This window comes from Musca vetustissima, unplaced genomic scaffold (assembly GCF_032173495.1).
Source record: "Musca vetustissima isolate MV318-11 ecotype Yass unplaced genomic scaffold, APGP_CSIRO_Mvet_v1 utg11440, whole genome shotgun sequence".
Taxonomy (NCBI): domain Eukaryota; kingdom Metazoa; phylum Arthropoda; class Insecta; order Diptera; family Muscidae; genus Musca; species Musca vetustissima.
In genome coordinates this window covers 131,006-149,325 of record NW_026882610.1, presented here as the reverse complement: position 1 = coordinate 149,325, position 18,320 = coordinate 131,006, and the positions used below count along the sequence as shown (strand labels likewise).

Below are 18,320 nucleotides of genomic sequence, written 5' to 3'. Positions count from 1 at the left end.
TATGTTTTAATATATTACAATTTCAAATTTAAAATATTTTTTAATATTTGTTTATTTTTATTTAAAAATAATTTTATTTTTAGTATAACTGTTTTTTTTTTTTTCAATTTATTTTAAAATTCAAATCCGTTTAATTTTGGTATTTATGTTTTATTTTTAATAAACGATTTATTTTATATGTTTTCATCATTAATTTTTTAATTCTCTATTGTTTCAGTTTTTTTTTTTTTTGTAATTATTTTTTATTTAATTTATTTTTTAAGTTCAATTTTTTAATGTTTAAGTTTTTTTTTGTAATTACTTTGAAAGTAGTTTATTTTTTATTTTAATTTTAATAGCCGCCAATTTATTTTATTTTTTACCATACACTTACATTTTCATTCAATTATTATTTTATTTTTTTCTATTTTTTTTTACGAAATCTTAATCGGGTTTTTTATTTAAACTTAATTTATTTCTTATTATATTTTTATATTTAAAGAATTTTTAATTAAATATTATTATTGAAAAGAATTTTTAATTTTATTTTTTTATAATTTTCAATAATAATTTATTTTTATTTATTTTCCACACAATACAATCACATCAAATGCGGTTTAACACAGATTGTGTACAACCATCCATAATAATATGCCGCTGTTCTTGTTGTTGTTGGTATTTGTGTACATGTGTGTTCGTAGTAAAACGAATGGCTGTCATTTATTTATGGCGGCCGTAGAAAAGTATTTTGAATACTTCTACTTTTTCTTATTCCTTCAACATATGATTACTTTTTTTCTTCTAACAATTCTTTACATACACTTTGTTATTTTTTCGCACATTTCATATAAGTTTTTTTAATTTATTTTTTTACTAAAAGAAAATGTTTTCTTTTCAGAATCATTTCCCACATTCACAAGAAAAACTCTATTTTTTTGTAAAGTTATGTGTCTTCTTGTTGTATTTCTATTTTTATTTATTTATTTATTTTCATGCGCACCAGTACGGCTTGTTCCATCGAATTATCGAAATAAACTGAACGCTTAGGCTAGCATTCATATTGGGACCCCCAAGTAAGACGAGAGGTATCGACAATATGCGTTTTGTTTTGTGTACTCGTATGGTGTGCAGTTGTGTGTTGTGCTGTGCTCTGTTGTTTTTGTGTGATATCAAAACATAATGAAGAATACCGAGGAAGAAGAAGAACAAGAAGCAAACATCAACACAACAGAGGCACACACACAGCACAACACAACACGACCAACAATCGCCGTCGTTAACAGTCGGCAGGGAGTATTCAAGCACTGTAATCAAATGGCATCATATGTTTGTTGTTGTTGTATGTGTGCTATGTACAAAGAAGAATAAGCAACTGTTATTAGGGGAGTGTGATGTTGCTCGGTCTCTCACTCCCCACATGGATGGTTAAGTCTGTTACACTCTCTCTCGCACACAATAACACAGGCTGCTGTAACTAACAGTTGGGGCTCGTTGATAACAGACCAAATACATCTGGGTGAATGGATAACAAAATAATATAGCGGTTTTTTGTGATAAAGGGAAATAAAGAGAGGCTGTTGTGTGTTGCGTTGTGCTGTGCTCTGTTGTTGTGTGTCATCAAAACATAATGAAGAATACCGAGAAGAAGGAGACGAACAAGAAGCCAAGTGTAAACCATCAACACAACAGAGGCGCGCACTCACAGCACAACACGACCAACAATTGCCGTCGTTAACAGTCGGCAGGGAGTACACAAGCACTGTAATCAAATGGCATCATATCTTTGTGGTTGTTGTGTGTGTGCTATGTACAAAGAAGAATAAGCAACTGTTATTAGGGGATTGTGATGTTGTTCGGTCTCTCACTCCCCACATGGATGGTTAAATCTATTACTCTCTCGTGAACACAGTAACACACTGCTGTAACTAACAGTTGGGGCTCGTTGATAACAGACCAAATACATCTGGGTGAATGGATAACAACAGTGTGGCTAATATAGCGGTTTTTTGTGATAAAGGGAAATAAAGAGAGGCGACTAGGTGACAGTGTGATTGATTTATCTAACTCGTATTGTGTGTTGCGTTGTGCTGTACTCTGTTGTTGTGTGATATCAAAACATAATGAAGAATACCGAGAAGAAGGAGACGAACAAGAAGCCAAGTGTAAACCATCAACACAACAGAGGCGCGCACACACACAACACGACCAACAGTCGGCAGGGAGTATTCAAGCACTGTAATCAAATGCCATCATATGTTTGTTGTTGTGTGTGTGCTATGTGCCAAGAAGAATAAGCAACTGTTATTAGGGGAGTGTGATGTTGCTCGGTCTCTCACTCCCCACCAGTGTTGCCGTTAGGAAATTTTATTTCCGCCCAAAATTTCTCCTAAAAGTGCCCAAAATCAACAATTTATGCCCAAAAATTGAAAAAGTATACACTGACGTTAAATATTAAAAGCGAGGATCCTTTTTGTTCTACATCCTACAAATAATAACAAACTTGATTTATATATTGAACAGTTTTTTAATGTCTTTGTTTTAAAAATTTGTACTTTGTTGCGGCAAATGTACCTCATCGAAATATTCGTTTAGACGAAATCCGAATCGACAATTTGGAGTCCATTTACAAATGGCCGTTTGTCTGTCTGATGCGCACGATATCTTTCGAAAGAAGTAACCGATTTCATCCACACGTTGTGTTTCTTTCAAATTTAAATCAAGTTCGGAGATGGAGAACATCGAACCACTCCTTCTGGTACCTCCCCACAAAAAGTCGAAATTTTTAAAATTGTTTCATCTAATATCAATTGAAATGGAATGTCTGATACAAATTTTCCACCTACTTTTACCAAACCTAGATCAAGTTCGAAGATTGGAACAACATTTAAAAGATTGTTAATATTGATTCTTAATGTTAAATCCGAATATGTGGCCTCAAGGGCACAAATACTGTGTGGTCTCAACATGAAAGGCCTTAATACTTATACTTGATTTAAATTTAGGGCAATTTTCGGTCGCAATATAATAACAAAATGTTCCATCTTGGCACTAGAGAGTAATTTCATAGACCATATCAAACCGTAGATTGAGCGTATATATGTATATGTCGGCATAACCGACTGAATGACATAAAATAAAACCAGACATACATTTTCAGTGAAAGTTTGTCCACATATGAACATTTTGGTATATACGACCACATACGTCAAGTTAGTTGAGATGATTTCATATGTTTCTGGAGAAAACATGTCCACCATATAATGTCATGTTCTTCGATACCCAGATCCACTTCCCGGATAAATGACATGGTGTTCGGATCATACATCTGGTCTATAGAGCGATTAAAATCAGACGTTAATAAAGATTTTGGTCTATTTTATCCCATAAATATTATCAGATCACTACAGAAAACAACAGGTTTCAACCGAAACATTAAATATTTTGTAACTTTTGGCGCGATATTTGAAAGTGGGAAAAAAGTTGGACAATAATTCCTGAAACAACCGGCCAAATATTAAATAATATTCATCAAAACATCCATGATTTTTCCTTAGCTGATTATGATGATTATTAATTACAGACAAAAATAAAGTAATAGGTTCATTTGAATATATAGGAATCGCCTTTGGGTAGAACCGAATCCACATACAAATGACGATTAATCTATAAATACAAATTATAATGGACAGACGGGCGGAAAAACATGTCTAAATCAAATCAGCTAGTCGAAATACATCGGTAGAAATATTTCGCTGTTTTATAAACTCTTGTGACAATAAAATAACATATTTGTGTACGGTAAACAAATATAATAAAATGTAAATGTGCCGGAAACGAAAAAAATGCCCAAAATCCGCCCAAGTCCTAAATTTTACATTATTTATGCCCACTTTTGGGCATAAATGCCCACTTTCGGCAACACTGCTCCCCACATGGATGGTTAAGTCTGTTACACTCTCTCTCTCTCACACAATAACACAGGCTGCTGTAACTAACAGTTGGGGCTCGTTGATAACAGAACAAAGACATCTGGGTAAATGGATAACAACAGTGTGGCTAACGTAGCGGTTTTTTGTGATAAAGGGAAATAAAGAGAGTCGACTAGATGAAGTGTGGGTAAGTTAGCGTTTAATTTATTAGGAAATTAGTATAACAGAGAGTGAGGTGTGATTTATTGTTGAAGAATTATTTGAGATATTTGTAAAATAACAACAGTGTGGCAAATTTTGTGTTTTTTTTTAACGTAATCTAAAACAGAAGACTATGGGAAATGTATGAAAATACAGAATGAAGGGAATTTTCTTTTCGAGCAAATATACGAAATGGAGTGGATTTCTAAAATAAAAGTTCAAATATAAATATGAACAAAAAAAATATAAATCTGGGAAATAATAATTTTTTTAGTGTGTGCTATCATTGTCGTAACGGTTATTTACTCACATGATTGTCATGTGTATCTATCGCTCACATTCTCTTAATATAATCTGTTAAATTAAGAGCCATTAAAAACAGAAAAAAAATAAAAATAAGCATGCAAATGCTCGTGATTGAGAGACCGGCATATGGCATGGGTTAGTATTGGTGTTTTAAAAACAATAATGATTATATGGGACATTCCATAAAATATTTAATAGGACTGTTCGAGTGAGATTGAAAATTTTGACCCCAAAAAAATAGAAACAAATTAAAATAATACAAAAAAAATCTATTTATCATTAAGATTTAAAAAACACACAAAAAATTGATTTAAATTTAGACAAAAATATCACGTCAACATTATTCAAAAAAAAAAAATAAATAAATAAATAAATTAAGAAACATTTATTTTACAACAACAACAAAATAATTTGTGGTATTTTATTTTTTCTCCATAATATGAGAATCGTGCCGATTTTCAAATAGTTCTTTTTTTGTGGAAGGTGTTTTGTTTATTTTTTATTGTTTTTTAGATGGTTTTCAAACCACCTTCTGCTGATAAAAAATAACAACATTTTTTATTGCGTAGTCTAATGAGAAAATAGCGAATAAAAAACATCGAAAATGAAAAAATAGGTATTTCAAAAACAATGTTTTGCAGGGATTCGCAGGGATGGAAATAGTATTGATAAAAAATTGCAGTGAGATCTGTTATTTTTTCGATTTTTTTCTACAAAGAATTAATTCTTAAAAAATATTTTTTTTATCTAATTTTTTTACTAAATATTTTTCGAGTATTTTGGGAATGTTTACAACCGAATTTTAATTTGGTGTTTCGAGTTCTCATTCGGTAGCAAATGTTATAACAAAAATAATCAATATTAGTTTACTTTTTAAGGGCAACCCCCAAAAGGGGTGCCTCTTAACATTCACTATTTTTTATTTTCGACTCCTTTTTTCTTTAAAAAAATCCAAGCCCTGTAAAAAATCCACGACAAAATTGCTTTAAATATTCTTTTAAAATCCACGACTAAATTTCTTTAAATATTCTTTAAAAAATCCACGACTAAATTTCTTTAAATATTCTTAAAAAAATTCACGCCTAAATTTCTTGAAATATTTTTGAAAAAATCTTCTGTAAAAAATCCACGACAAAATTGCTTTAAATATTCTTTTAAAATCCACGACTAAATTTCTTTAAATATTCTTTAAAAAATCCACGACTAAATTTCTTTAAATATTCTTAAAAAAATTCACGCCTAAATTTCTTGAAATATTTTTGAAAAAATCTTCTTTAAAAAATCCACGCCTAAATTTCTTGAAATATTTTTGAAAAAAAATATTCTTTAAAAAATCCACGCCTAAATTTCTTGAAATAGTTTTGAAAAAAAATATTCTTTAAAAAATCCACGCCTAAATTTCTTTAAAAATTTTCAAAAAATATTCTTTAAAAAATCCACGCCTAAATTTCTTTGAATATTTTCAAAAAATATTCTTTAAAAAATCCACGCCTAAATTTCTTGAAATATTTTTGAAAAAATATTCTTTAAAAAATCCACGCCAAAATTTCTTGAAATATTTTTGAAAAAATATTCTTTAAAAAATCCACGCCTAAATTTCTTGAAATATTTTCAAAAAAATATTCTTTAAAAATCCACGCCTAAATTTCTTGAAATATTTTTGAAAACATATTCTTTACAAAAATCCACGCCTAAATTTCTGGAAATATTTTTGAAAAAATATTCTTTAAAAAATCGAAGTCTTGGTGAATTCCTTCACATGCAAAGAAACTTCTATAAATTTCCAACTCAAAATAGAAACCTTTGTGAAACTAATAAATTATTTATTTACCAACAAGGATTACAAAATCCTTACTACGCATACGCATGCAAACAACATCATTACTATTGACCCCAATCTCCGTATTCTTCCAAGGAAACACAGACCCCCTAACCTCACTCACCCAAAATTTTGGTGACAACAGAACAGACGCGAAGCCATAACATGCAATGTTTCCACACAGACCTCTGTCACGTAGACCATACGCAATTTTTTTAGGTTAAAAAATTTAACTTCCGAACCTCAAAGGGCTTGCAAAAAACCCCAAGACACCTCTCATTACAATTCCCTGCATATTTAATGGATCCTAAATAAATAATTTACCTCTTGCCAAATAACATTTCAATTACCGGCATTTTTCTAGTCAAGGAACCTCCATCATTAGCTGACTTTTCAATGTTTTCTTTTTTATGTGTTTTCCTTTCTTCTTCCATTCATTCATTCATAGGAACATTTTTGGTGGAGTACGTGCCCATGTGAACGTAGTATTTACTCAACAAAAGCCTCGCACACAGTTGATGACGTTGGCAGCGACGTCAACGTCCTTGTTCGTCACCGTCATCATCATCATCATTGTGTTCACTGCTATTGTCTATTGGCATATGTAAATAAAACGCACACTCTGCCTAGTTTTGTTTCTTCCGAGCATGTCCTCTCTGCTCAGCCATCACCAACCAAGAGAGGGAGACCGAGTAATCCACCCCTTTTGAATCACATTTTGTTTACTACCCATACTCTGGCGAAGACGATGTGTGTATCATTCGTACGACATCATCTCCCATACAATGATGTCTAGTCGTGAAATTCCTCTCTGCCGTTTGCCTCTCTTCATCACACGACTACTACTCATCGTTGAAAGGGAAAGTATTTACTTTCCCTTTCAGTGAGAGAGAGAGAGAGAGGGAGAGAGAGTTAACATTGTAAACACTTTGCCTAATCTCCCAATTGTTTACAAAGGGCATTTCCAATTGGAATTTCATGGGAAATCTCATAGGAAACTAAATAAAAAAGCAAATATTGCCCTAGGTGTGCGATTTTTAAATAGTTTTTTTTTGAAATATCAAAAACTATCCAGAAATTGATTTTTAAACAATATTATTAGGGAAATATTTAAAGAATCTGGATTTAAACAAAAAAACTGAAAATATTAAGAGCCAGTGTTGAAGAGCCTGTATTTTTAAGCAATATTTATTGGAAATATTAAAAGAACCTTAGACGTGGATTCCTTAAAGACATTTTTATTAACAAAAATATTTTTGATAAAAAAATTTGCTTTGAATTGATTTACATAATTTTGTCCGATTGTAAGAAGAAGTATAGGTTGCAGAATGACATGTTTATGGATCCATTTTCATATTAATGGTCCTCAAAAATGCGACATCTATTAGGATTCATCTATTGAATATGCCACCAAAGTAGTGAAGGGTATCATATAGTCGGCCCCGTCCGACTTTGCTACTTTCCTTACTGATTTTATTTTTAAAATTTATTGTTTCAAATATTTTATTAATATATTTTTGAATATTCTTTAAAAAAAACTAAACCTATTTTTTAGTTGTTTTAATATTTTTAAAATGATTCTTATTTTTATTCAAAAATTCTGAAGCTTGTTTTAATATGTTTTAAAAATCCAAAAAATACTCAGAAGTATTTTTAATTTTTATATTTTATTTATTTTATGATTTATATTTTTAATTATTTTTTTTTTTATATTTTAAATAATATAATAATTCTAAAAAAATATTCTCTTGAGTATTAAAACATTATGAAACTATAAAAAATTGGTGTAAAATATTTTTAGATTCCTTAAAAGACAATTTGAAAAATTTAAATTCGCTTTAGAATATTTTTTCGATTCCAGAGAAAATATTTGCAGCGCAATTTCCTCCTACTTTTACAACAGATTGATGTAGGAGTTTCTACTCAAAAAAAAAAAAAAAAAAAAAAAAAAAAAATCCACGAAATATGTAAATTAGCCAGACAGAAGAAAAAAATTGCGACTAAAAAATATTACAAAAAAATCAAAATAATAAAAAAGAACGGCTACCGCCCAGCCAGCCACACAAGCCCTACACATTCATCAGAAAGTATTTTTTCTCTGCAGGCCATGTTACTCTGCGACTACAATGTAAGACAACAAAAACCAAGTTGTCTGCAAAAAACCCCAAAAAAGTAAGGCGAAGCCAAACACATACCCCCTTACAAAATAAATGACAAAAAATCCCAACAAATGTAAGGGAGTAAGTAACAACGAAGTAGAGTAGAAGAAAAAAATAAGAAATGTTTGCAAAAAATAAATAAATAACCAAACACATAACAGCGCAAAAGAAAAAACATGAAAACATTTGCAAAAACACGACTCTGTTGTTCGTTTATACAATAAAGAACAACAGCACACACAAACATAACAATAATATTACAACAAGAGCAACAATAACATCAACAACATTATCATAAAAGAACGAACAAAAGCCAGCAACTAACACGACGACGACGATGACGAACGAACAGCACCAACACTCAACGAACGAAAATCACCAACACTCAATGAACGAACGAATTGCCTGCACGCCTGTTTTTGTTCTTCCTTTCATACCACCATTAATCTCCTCTCCTCACCTAAAGAACACAAACCGAGAGAGTTAGTCAGCAGCAGCAACAAACAAGACCAACACACCCCAAATATTCATTCCCACTTCAAAGAGAATGCATTGCATTGTTGTTGATGTTGCTACTGCTAGCAAGCATGCCTGTCATTGTTTGGCGAGCATGCACAATGTTTGTTTTGTTGCATTTGTTGTGAAACGAGGTGAGGTGTGAGAGGGCGACAAGGAGTATGCATGTTATTTTCTGTTGTTTATGTTGCTGTTGCCTCTGTTCGTCGGTAGTATTATTAATCGATGCGCAATATATTTGTTTCCATTTGTATTTCAAGGTCAGTACAAGGTTAGCATGGTGTTGGTGGTGTTGTATCACCATCACCAACAACAACAATACACAACTCCACAGGCTGACAGTCATTAGTGGTGTTGTGTGTGTGTGCTGTTACTACAAACACAGTGCTCACCGAATGAAAGGGGGAGAAATTTGCAAGTCAGTAGGACAGAAGATGGAGAGTTAATGTAACGGGAAGAGAGAGAGAGAGAGAGTGTGGTTAAGGCACACAGTGAGAAATTGTAGCAAATGGGGAGTTGTGAATGTTGTGAGGGAAATATGCAAATGGGAGGTTTAAAATCGAGGGAAAATATAGAAAATATAGGCCCAAAGAGGGGTAGAAAAATGAAGACCTCAGGGTTTTCTATATAAAATAGAGAACCTGTGAGACTTCTATAATATAGAATACTTTTAATAAATATATAAGGCCTGCGGGACTTTTATTGAAAAATAGAATACCTGTTTCTGTTGTTCTGTGGAGAATAGAATATCTGAGGGCATTTAATGAATAATAGAAGTCCTGAGGTTATTTTATGGGCATTTGACGTCCTTTAGTTTTTCAATGGCCTGTGGATCTTCTAGGACAGTAAAATATCTGTTGGTGCCTTAAAATACCTGTGGGGCTTCCTGCAGGTCTTCTGGAACAAATATATGACCAATATACGACCTTTGGATGACGTGTGGGTCTTCCATGAGCAATAGAATACTTGTGGGCCTTCCATAGACAATAGATGATCTGTGGATCTTCTGCAGCAAATATAAGATCAGAAGGTCTTCTATAGAAAATATGAGACCTTTACGTATTCTATGGATAATAGAGGACCTTCAGGTCTTCCTAGAATAATACAGGACCTTCAGGTCTTCTGTGGACAAATGAGGACATCCTGGTCTTTTATGGACAATACAGTACCTTCAGGTCTTCCATTGATAATAAAGGACCTTTAGGTCTTCTATGGACAATAGAGAACCTTCAAGTCTTCCATGGACAATAGAGAACCTTCAAGTCTTCCATGGACAATAGAGAACCTTCAAGTCCTCCATGGATAATAGAGGACCTTCAGGTCTTCTATTAACAATAGATGACCTCCTGATCTTCTATGGGCAATGGAGAACATCCAGGTTTTCTTTGGACAATAGTGGAAATTTATGGCTTCTCTGGACAATAGAGGACGTTCAGGTTTTCTATGGACACTAGAAGATCTTCAGGTCTTCTATAGACAATAAAGGATCTTCAGATCTTCTATGGATAATAGAGGATCTTAGGTCTTACATGGATAATAGAGGATCTTCAGGTTTTCTATGGACAATAGTCGACCCTCAGATAATTTCTATATACAATGGAGGACCTCATGATATACTATGGACAATAGAGAACCTTCAGGTTTTTTATGGACAATCTCCATGTATTCTATGGACAATAGATAACCTGTGAGACTTCTATCGACAATAGAAGACCTGTGGTGCTTTTATGGACAAAAGAGAACCTGTGGGACTTCTAAGGAAAATAGAAGACCTGTTGGTGTTCTATGGATAAAAGAGAACAAGTGGAAATTTCGTGAGTAATAGATGAGACTACGGTGATCAGGTCTTTCCGGACCTGTTGGTGTTCTCTGGATAAAAGAGAACAAGTGGAAATTTCGTGAGTAATAGATGAGACTACGGTGATCAGGACTTTCCGGATATTTAGAGGTTTTTATAGCCTCTAAAAGAAGTAGATGTTGTCGAATGAAGCCCTCGAAGTCTTCTATAAACTCAAGAAGGTCATTGAGATATTCTACAGCCATTAGGAAGATTAGAAGTAGTTTAAATCTACTAGCATACATAGGGGACTACTATAGGCTACAGAAGTTCTGGAGGACTTTCAGAGTCTCTAGATGACCTAGGAATATTTTATAACTTTTAAAAAACAACGAGGTCTTCTCTATGATTGAGAGGTATTATTTAGTCTCTAGAAGATTGAGAGGTATTCTCTAGTCCCTAGAAGGTCCAGAGGACTTCTATAGTCTCTAGAAGGCCTAGAATTCTTCTATAGTCTATAGGAGACTTATAAGTCATTTATAGTCTCCAGAAAATCAAGAGATTTTTTTTTAGTTTTCCGCAGCCTCTAGAATACCTATAAGCCTCTAAAAGGTCTAGAGGTATTCTATAGTGTCAAGAAAGCCTCGAAGACTTTTATAGTCTCTAGATGGTCCAGAGGTCCTCTATAGTCTCAAAAAGACATATAAGTCTGCTATAGTCTCTCTACATTGCCTAGAGTTACTCTATAGTCTCAAGAATACATATAGGTCTCCTACAATGTGTAGGATATCTAGTGGTCGTTTATAGCCTTCAGAAGTCCTAGAGGTATTTTATAGTTTATAGCAAATCAAGAGGTATTCGATCCTTGGAAGACCTAGATATTCTCTAGAAGACGTAGAGGCCTTCTCTACAAGCCATCGAGGGCCTGTATAGTCTTCAGAATACCTGGAGATCTTTTAAAGTTTCTGCCAGACCTACAGGTCATATGTAGTCTCTGGAAGATCTGGAAGCCCCTTAGTGTCTCTACAGGACGATCGTGTGTCTCTAGAAGATTTAGAGGTTTTCTATACTCTCCAGAAGACCGTGTAGGTTTCTGCAGACCCTAGAAGACCTAGTGGATTTCTATAGTCCCCAGACGACGGGTTAGTCTTTTACAGGCTGCAGAAGATATTGTGGTTTTCTATAACCTCTAGGAGATCCAGAGGTCTTCTATAGTTTCTAGAAGTTCTAGTGGCTTAAGAAGGCCAAAAAAATTCTGTATTGCCCATAGAAGACCTTCAAGACGATTTCGAACAGTGCATCATGGAGTTTCCTCTGGAATAATTATTCAGAATATTTTTTTTTTACTTTTAAATATGCAATCATTATCCCTTGAATTTCGATTTTATCACGAAACAACCACCGGCAACAACAACAAATACAACCGATTCTTCCGTCACCACCACCAGTTGCAATTTTTTTGGTTTGGTTTCTGTACTTTTTTTTTTGGTGGACGATAATTTGAAAAATGCATTTGCAGCAGGAGGAAACTTATTGCGTATTAATATTTGTTGCCTTGTTCCTAACTTGGAACGACCACCAGCCAGTCAGCCGGCGTACCAGCAACTAGGCACCGACAATATGTAAAGAGGAGAAGAAGAAGAACACCAAAATTTTTAAACAAAAAAAAAAAAAAAAAAAATGCATAAATTTATGGCTGGGGTTATGGTGGTTTGTTTGCCAAATGGGCAGAATTTTTTTGGATGGCAAAAATAAAAATTAAAAGAAGAAGAAAAGGCAAATAAATAAAAATATAAGAACATGTTGAAATGAAAAATAAAAAAAAAATACAAAAATGAATTTTTTACAAAAAAAAAAAAAAGATGACTGTAAATGGAAGTTATATATGTATTGAGAATTGTACATTAGAGGGTCCACAAAAAATTAATTAAAAAAAATAATTTAAAAAAAATATAATAATAAATAATAATAATTAAATAAATAAAAAATAAAAAAATGATAGAGGTCCTTCCAAAGTCCTTTTACAGCCATCTATTGTGACATCCTATTACACAAATTTTCAATAAAAATAGAGGAGACTATTCTAGTTGCTTGCTGGTGCTGATTGACAGCTGTTATTTTGTGGCCCCACAATTGTGGTCGACTGGTTGGTTCGCTTTTGAAAATCTGATTTTTTTTTTGTGGTTAAAAATTTATTTTTGTTAGTTTGTGAGAAGATATAAAAAATAAATAAGAATTTGTTATTGTTTAAAATTACAATGTAAGGAAATTTATGATGTGAAAATACGCCAAGCGGGAGATCTAGATGTCTTGACAAAAAAGAAAACCTTTTTAAGACATTTTTAAACCAGATGACCTTCTAGAGTCCTTCTATGGATGGAGGTCCGTTTTAGGTGGAATATTAAGTCAGAATACCTTCAGAAGCCCTTCAATAGCCAAAGGATCTTCTAAAGCCCTTCCTTAGGTCAGAAAGCATTATGAACGAGCTTACATAGCCGGAAGACCTTTCTAGAGGCTTTCGACAGACAGAGGATCTTTTAGGGAAGCGTTTATGACAAGGGTACTATTGAAAGTTATTGCCAGAAGACCCTGTTAGATGGCATATAAAGTTAGAGTACATTCTACAGAGCTTACGTGTTGGGAAGAGCTCGACATATCACTCGAAGGCTATCTATACCACAAGACCTTCCAGAGCCCTTCTACCACCTGGAGGACCTCTCAGATTGTCAGAATACCTTCAAAAAACTCCCCAATAGCCAAAGTATAATCTAGAGACTTGAAGACCTAGATGAATTTTGACAATTTCAAATGGTCGAATGACTTTCTATAGGTCAGAGAATTGTTTAGAGACCTTTCTATGACCAGATGTCATTATAGAAGCCTCATATAACCAGAAAAGACCTTCTATAGATTTTTCTATAGTCAGAAAAAATTTTAGAGCTCTTCTGTACTTAGAATCGCTTCCAGAGGTCTAGAGGACTTTCTAAAGGTATTTTATACGTTGTGGTCCGATTACCTAGTAGAGGCTTTTTATAGTCAGATAATCTCTTAGAGGTCTTCCTATGACCTGACTTTTATAGATCAGAGAACTGTTTAGAGGCCTTCCTATGACCAGATGTCTTTGTAGAAGCCTCTTATAGCCAGAAAATTCCTAAGACTTTCTATAGATTAGATTTTTCTATAGTCAGAAAACATTTTAGAGGTCTTCTGTACTTAGAATTACTTCCAGAGGTCTAGAGGACCTTCTAAAGACCTTTTATAAGTTGTGCTCCGATTACATAGTGAGTCTTTTTATAGTCATATAATCTCTTCCTATGACCAGAAGTTTGTATAGATAGTAGTAGACCTTCTAGAGATATTCTATAACCAAAAATAGATAGAACAATTTCTATAACGAGCAGACCTTCTATGGCCAGAGACGCTTTTTGTGGTCTTCATCTTATAGACGTCTACTATACACATAATATTTTCTAGAGGCCTTTTACGGCTAGAGAACATTCCAAAGGTCTTTTATGGCCAGAGGACCTTTCTAGATTCCGTATATACCCAGAAGAAATTCTATGGCCAGATGATCTTCCAGAGACTTTATGTAGTCACAAAAAAATAGATTTTTGTAGTTTAGAGCAGCTTATAGACGTCGAATATAGCCATATTATCTTCTAGAGATCATCTATGGCTAGATAACCTTCCAAAGGCCTTCTATAGCCAGAAGTACTCAATAACTAGTATCCGGAAAAACCTTCTATAACACTTCTCTAGCAATAAAATCTTCACCAGTGGATCTTTAAGGGTACTTTAGGGTATTAAGGTTTCCTAAAACAGAACAGTGGCTCAGAGCCACTTTTTGGTGGTCTTCAATATTTAGAGTATGTTTTTGATGTCTTTTTGTTAGAGGTCCTGAGAAGCTGTTGGGCATTTATAGACAGTAGAAAACTTCTTCCTTGTTTAGAAAAAATCTATATGAAATTCATGAGATCTTCTAAAAGACGTCGATGGTCTTTTTAAGGTTTTTTGTTTAATCAGAAGACCGTCTAGAGTGCTTATGTAGACAGAGGACCTTCCAGACGCCCGTCAATAGGCGGAAGATCTTCTAGGGCCAAAGGCGCTTTCGGTAATCTTCTAAAGTCAGAGAAGGATTTTCAAGTCAGAGAATTTTTTAGGCCTCTATAAAGTCATCCTATGACCAGATGACTTATAGAGGTATTCTATTGTCAGATGACCTTCTGAAGGCATTTTATAGATAGGAAACCTTTTAATAACCTTTCAATATTTAGAGAATGTTATAGAATTACTTTTTTACAGATCATGAAGAGCTGCTATAGCCAAAATATCTTCTAGAGGGCTAGATGACCTTCCAAAGGTATTTTAGAGCCAAAGGACTTTCTAGAGGCCTTCTACAGCTTGTAACGCCCAAAAGTCATGCTCTTCGTTTTTGGGGTACATTGTTATCTTCAATATAATTTTTATTTACTTTTTATATAAAATCAACAAGGAAATATTTTTGTTTGAAGAATTAATTTAACGGTTACACCGGTCCCCTAGTGAAGATAGCTATCATTAAAATACCACGTTGGAACCCCTGGTGGCAAATGGCGGAACTACGCAAAACTGTCAGATTGGGATCAGCTGCTGTCATGAGAAAACAACAATAGATGACCAGCCAAAAAGGTATAAAAGGAGACGCATTTCACACAATCGGGATCAGTCTTCTGTTGATGGCTGGTGAGTCAAGTGTGATTGGGAGGAAGAAAAGGCGCGCAACCTTGGTTGAATTGAGTCTTAGTAAGCCAAACAATAAGCCTTGACTATTTGTGGTGACTGGACTGGACTGAACGCAGGGTCAAGTGAGGGTTGTAGCAATACTCCCTATTCTTCGGGCTGCGTTGACGGCGACTGAACGCAGGGTCAAGTGAGGGTTGTAGCAATACTCCCTATTCTTCGGGCTGCGTTGACGGCGACTGAACGCAGGGTCAAGTGAGGGTTGTAGAAATACTCCCTATTCTTCGAGCTGCGTTGACGACGACTGAACGCAGGGTCAAGTGAGGGTTGTAGCAATACTCCCTATTCTTCGGGCTGCGTTGACGACGACTGAACGCAGGGTCAAGTGAGGGTTGTAGCAATACTCCCTATTCTTCGGGCTGCGTTGACGGCGACTGAACGCAGGGTCAAGTGAGGGTTGTAGAAATACTCCCTATTCTTCGAGCTGCGTTGACGGCGACTGACGTACTCATCGGGCCGCTGCTGTGCCAAAGCTGCCGCCACTACTACTCACCGCTGACGTATTCATCGGGCCACCACCGTACAAAGCTGCCGCCACTACTACTCACCGCTGACGTATTCATCGGGCCGCCGCTGTGCCAAAGCTGCCGCCACCCTATTCGTCGTTCGCGTATTCATCGGGCCGCCACTGTGCAAAGCTGCCGCCACTACTACTCGCCGCTGACGTATTCATCGGGCTACCGCTGTGCCAAAGCTGCCGCCACTACTATTCGTCACCTGCGTATCCATCGGGCCGCCAAAAAAGACTATATATAAGCCGTAAAAAAAGACTATCTATAAGCAAAAAGACCTTCTAGAGATCTTCTATAACTATAAGACCTTCTAAATGTATTCTAAAGTCCGAATACATTCTAGATGCTTCCTATATTCAGAGGACCTCAGAATCATTCATTAGTCTGAGATCCTTCTACTGGTCTTTTAGATCTACAGCGAGAAAAGTTGCTCTAGGACAGGACACCTTTTAGAGCCCTTTTTTTAAATAGTTAGAGGACTTTCTAGAGGTCTTCGGCAGGCAGAAGCGTTATTCTATAATCGGAATACCTTAAAAAACTTTTTACCATCGATATACCAATTTTAGGTACACTGACAATGTAAGAGAAAAATATTGGTATAATAAAAAAATAAAAATTAAAAATTATTTCAATTTATTTTTCAATTTTAATTTTTTTATTATAATTTTTTTTGTTTAATTTTATTTTTTTTTAGTTAACTCTTTTTTATGTTTCAAGGAATCCCAGATTTTGTCTATAATTTCAATTATTTATTACCCAATCTTATCCACCCAATTCATTTTACCACCCATTTGATTTTGAAACTCAAGTGGGGGTACTTCTTTGCAAAAATTTATTATTCAAAGTCAAGGTTTTATTTTTTTATTTTATTTTGAATTGCTGCTAGTTGAAATAAACAAATATAAATATGACAATAAATAAAAATAATACAAATAACAACAATAATTATCGATTGTTGTGTTAACATTATTGTTTTTTTTTGTTTTTGGTTTTTGGTACTTGCTTTTTTTTGCTTATAAAATACAAATAAACAAATAAATAGCTACATACTTGAGAAGGTACGCCGGACGACGATAGATAACAAAACAAATAAAAATTCGAAAAAAAATAAATAAAACAACAACTTACTTTGTACTGCCAACTGCTGTTGATGCGCCGCCACACGCTGTAAAGAGAGAGAGAGGAAGAAGAAAAACAATTATTAATTATGTGAATTAATTATAAAGAGAGAGAGGGGATGTAAACAAAGAGAGGAGGGGTAGATTCAAATATGGCTATCAGAAAAACAAATAAATGATTTACAGGAGATATAGGCACATTTCAGAAGTCTTCGATTGCCAGGTGATCATCTGAAGGTCTTCTATAGTCATATGAACTTTCAGAGGTGTTCTATAACAAGAAGAGCTTCTAGAGGTCTTCTACAGCTGGAGGACCTTCGAGATGGTATATAAAATCAAAATACCTTCAAAAGGTTTCAAGTACCTAAAAGAGTTCTTCTATAGCTTGAGGATCTTCTAGAGCTATTCTTACATCGAAGACATTCTAAAGGGCTCATATAGCCGGAAGATCTTCAAAAGGTCTTTTAGAGGGATATACGTCGGAAGGTCCTTTTATAGCCAGTTAAACTTTTAGAGGTGTTCTGTAACCTGAAGAGGTTCTATAGGCCTTCTACAGCTGGAGGAATTTCGATATGGCATATAAAATCAGACTATCTTCTATAGATCTCAAATACCAAAAAGAGTTCTTCCATACCCTGAGGATCCTCTAGAGGTATTCCTTACTTCGAAGACATTATAAATGGCTTATACAGCGGGAAGGCACTCAAAAGGATTTTTTAGTGGAATATATGCCAGGGCGACCTCCTACATGACATATAAAGTCCTATAATAGCTATATTAGTCTATTGGAGTCATTCATTGCCTAATGGAATTCTAAAGGGGTTATATAGCCAGAAGATTTTCTAACGTGCTTTTAGAGGTATCCTATAGTCAGAAGACCCTCTATAGGATTTCTATGGCCAGAATACCATCTAGAGGACTTTTATTTATTTTTTATAATCAGTAGATAGTCTAACGTGCTTCTGTAGATATAAGTCGTTCCAGACACTTTCTATAGTCGGAAAACCTTCCATGGTCAGAGGCACTTTGGCTGATCATCTAAAGTCTTTTTATAGTCAGAAAATGGTTTAGACCTATATAAGGCCATCCTATGACCTGATGACTTATAGAGGCCTTCTATAGCCAGATTACATTCTAAAGAGATTTTATTTTGAGGAAACCTTTTAATATCCTTCCCAAGACCTAATTGAGGCTTTCTTTAGCTGGGAGACTTTCAAGATGTCTT

General features: G+C 34.3%; 1 protein-coding gene across 1 annotated transcript in view; it reads right to left on the bottom strand.

The window, feature by feature from the left end:
- LOC133329153 (serine-rich adhesin for platelets) overlaps positions 1-18,320 on the bottom strand; it is a 185,425-nt gene that overhangs the window by 103,648 nt on the left and 63,457 nt on the right. Inside the window, exon 6 of the mRNA XM_061537646.1 lies at positions 17,106-17,142. Coding sequence (XP_061393630.1) covers positions 17,106-17,142 — 37 coding nt within the window. The remainder of the gene's footprint in view (positions 1-17,105; positions 17,143-18,320) is intronic.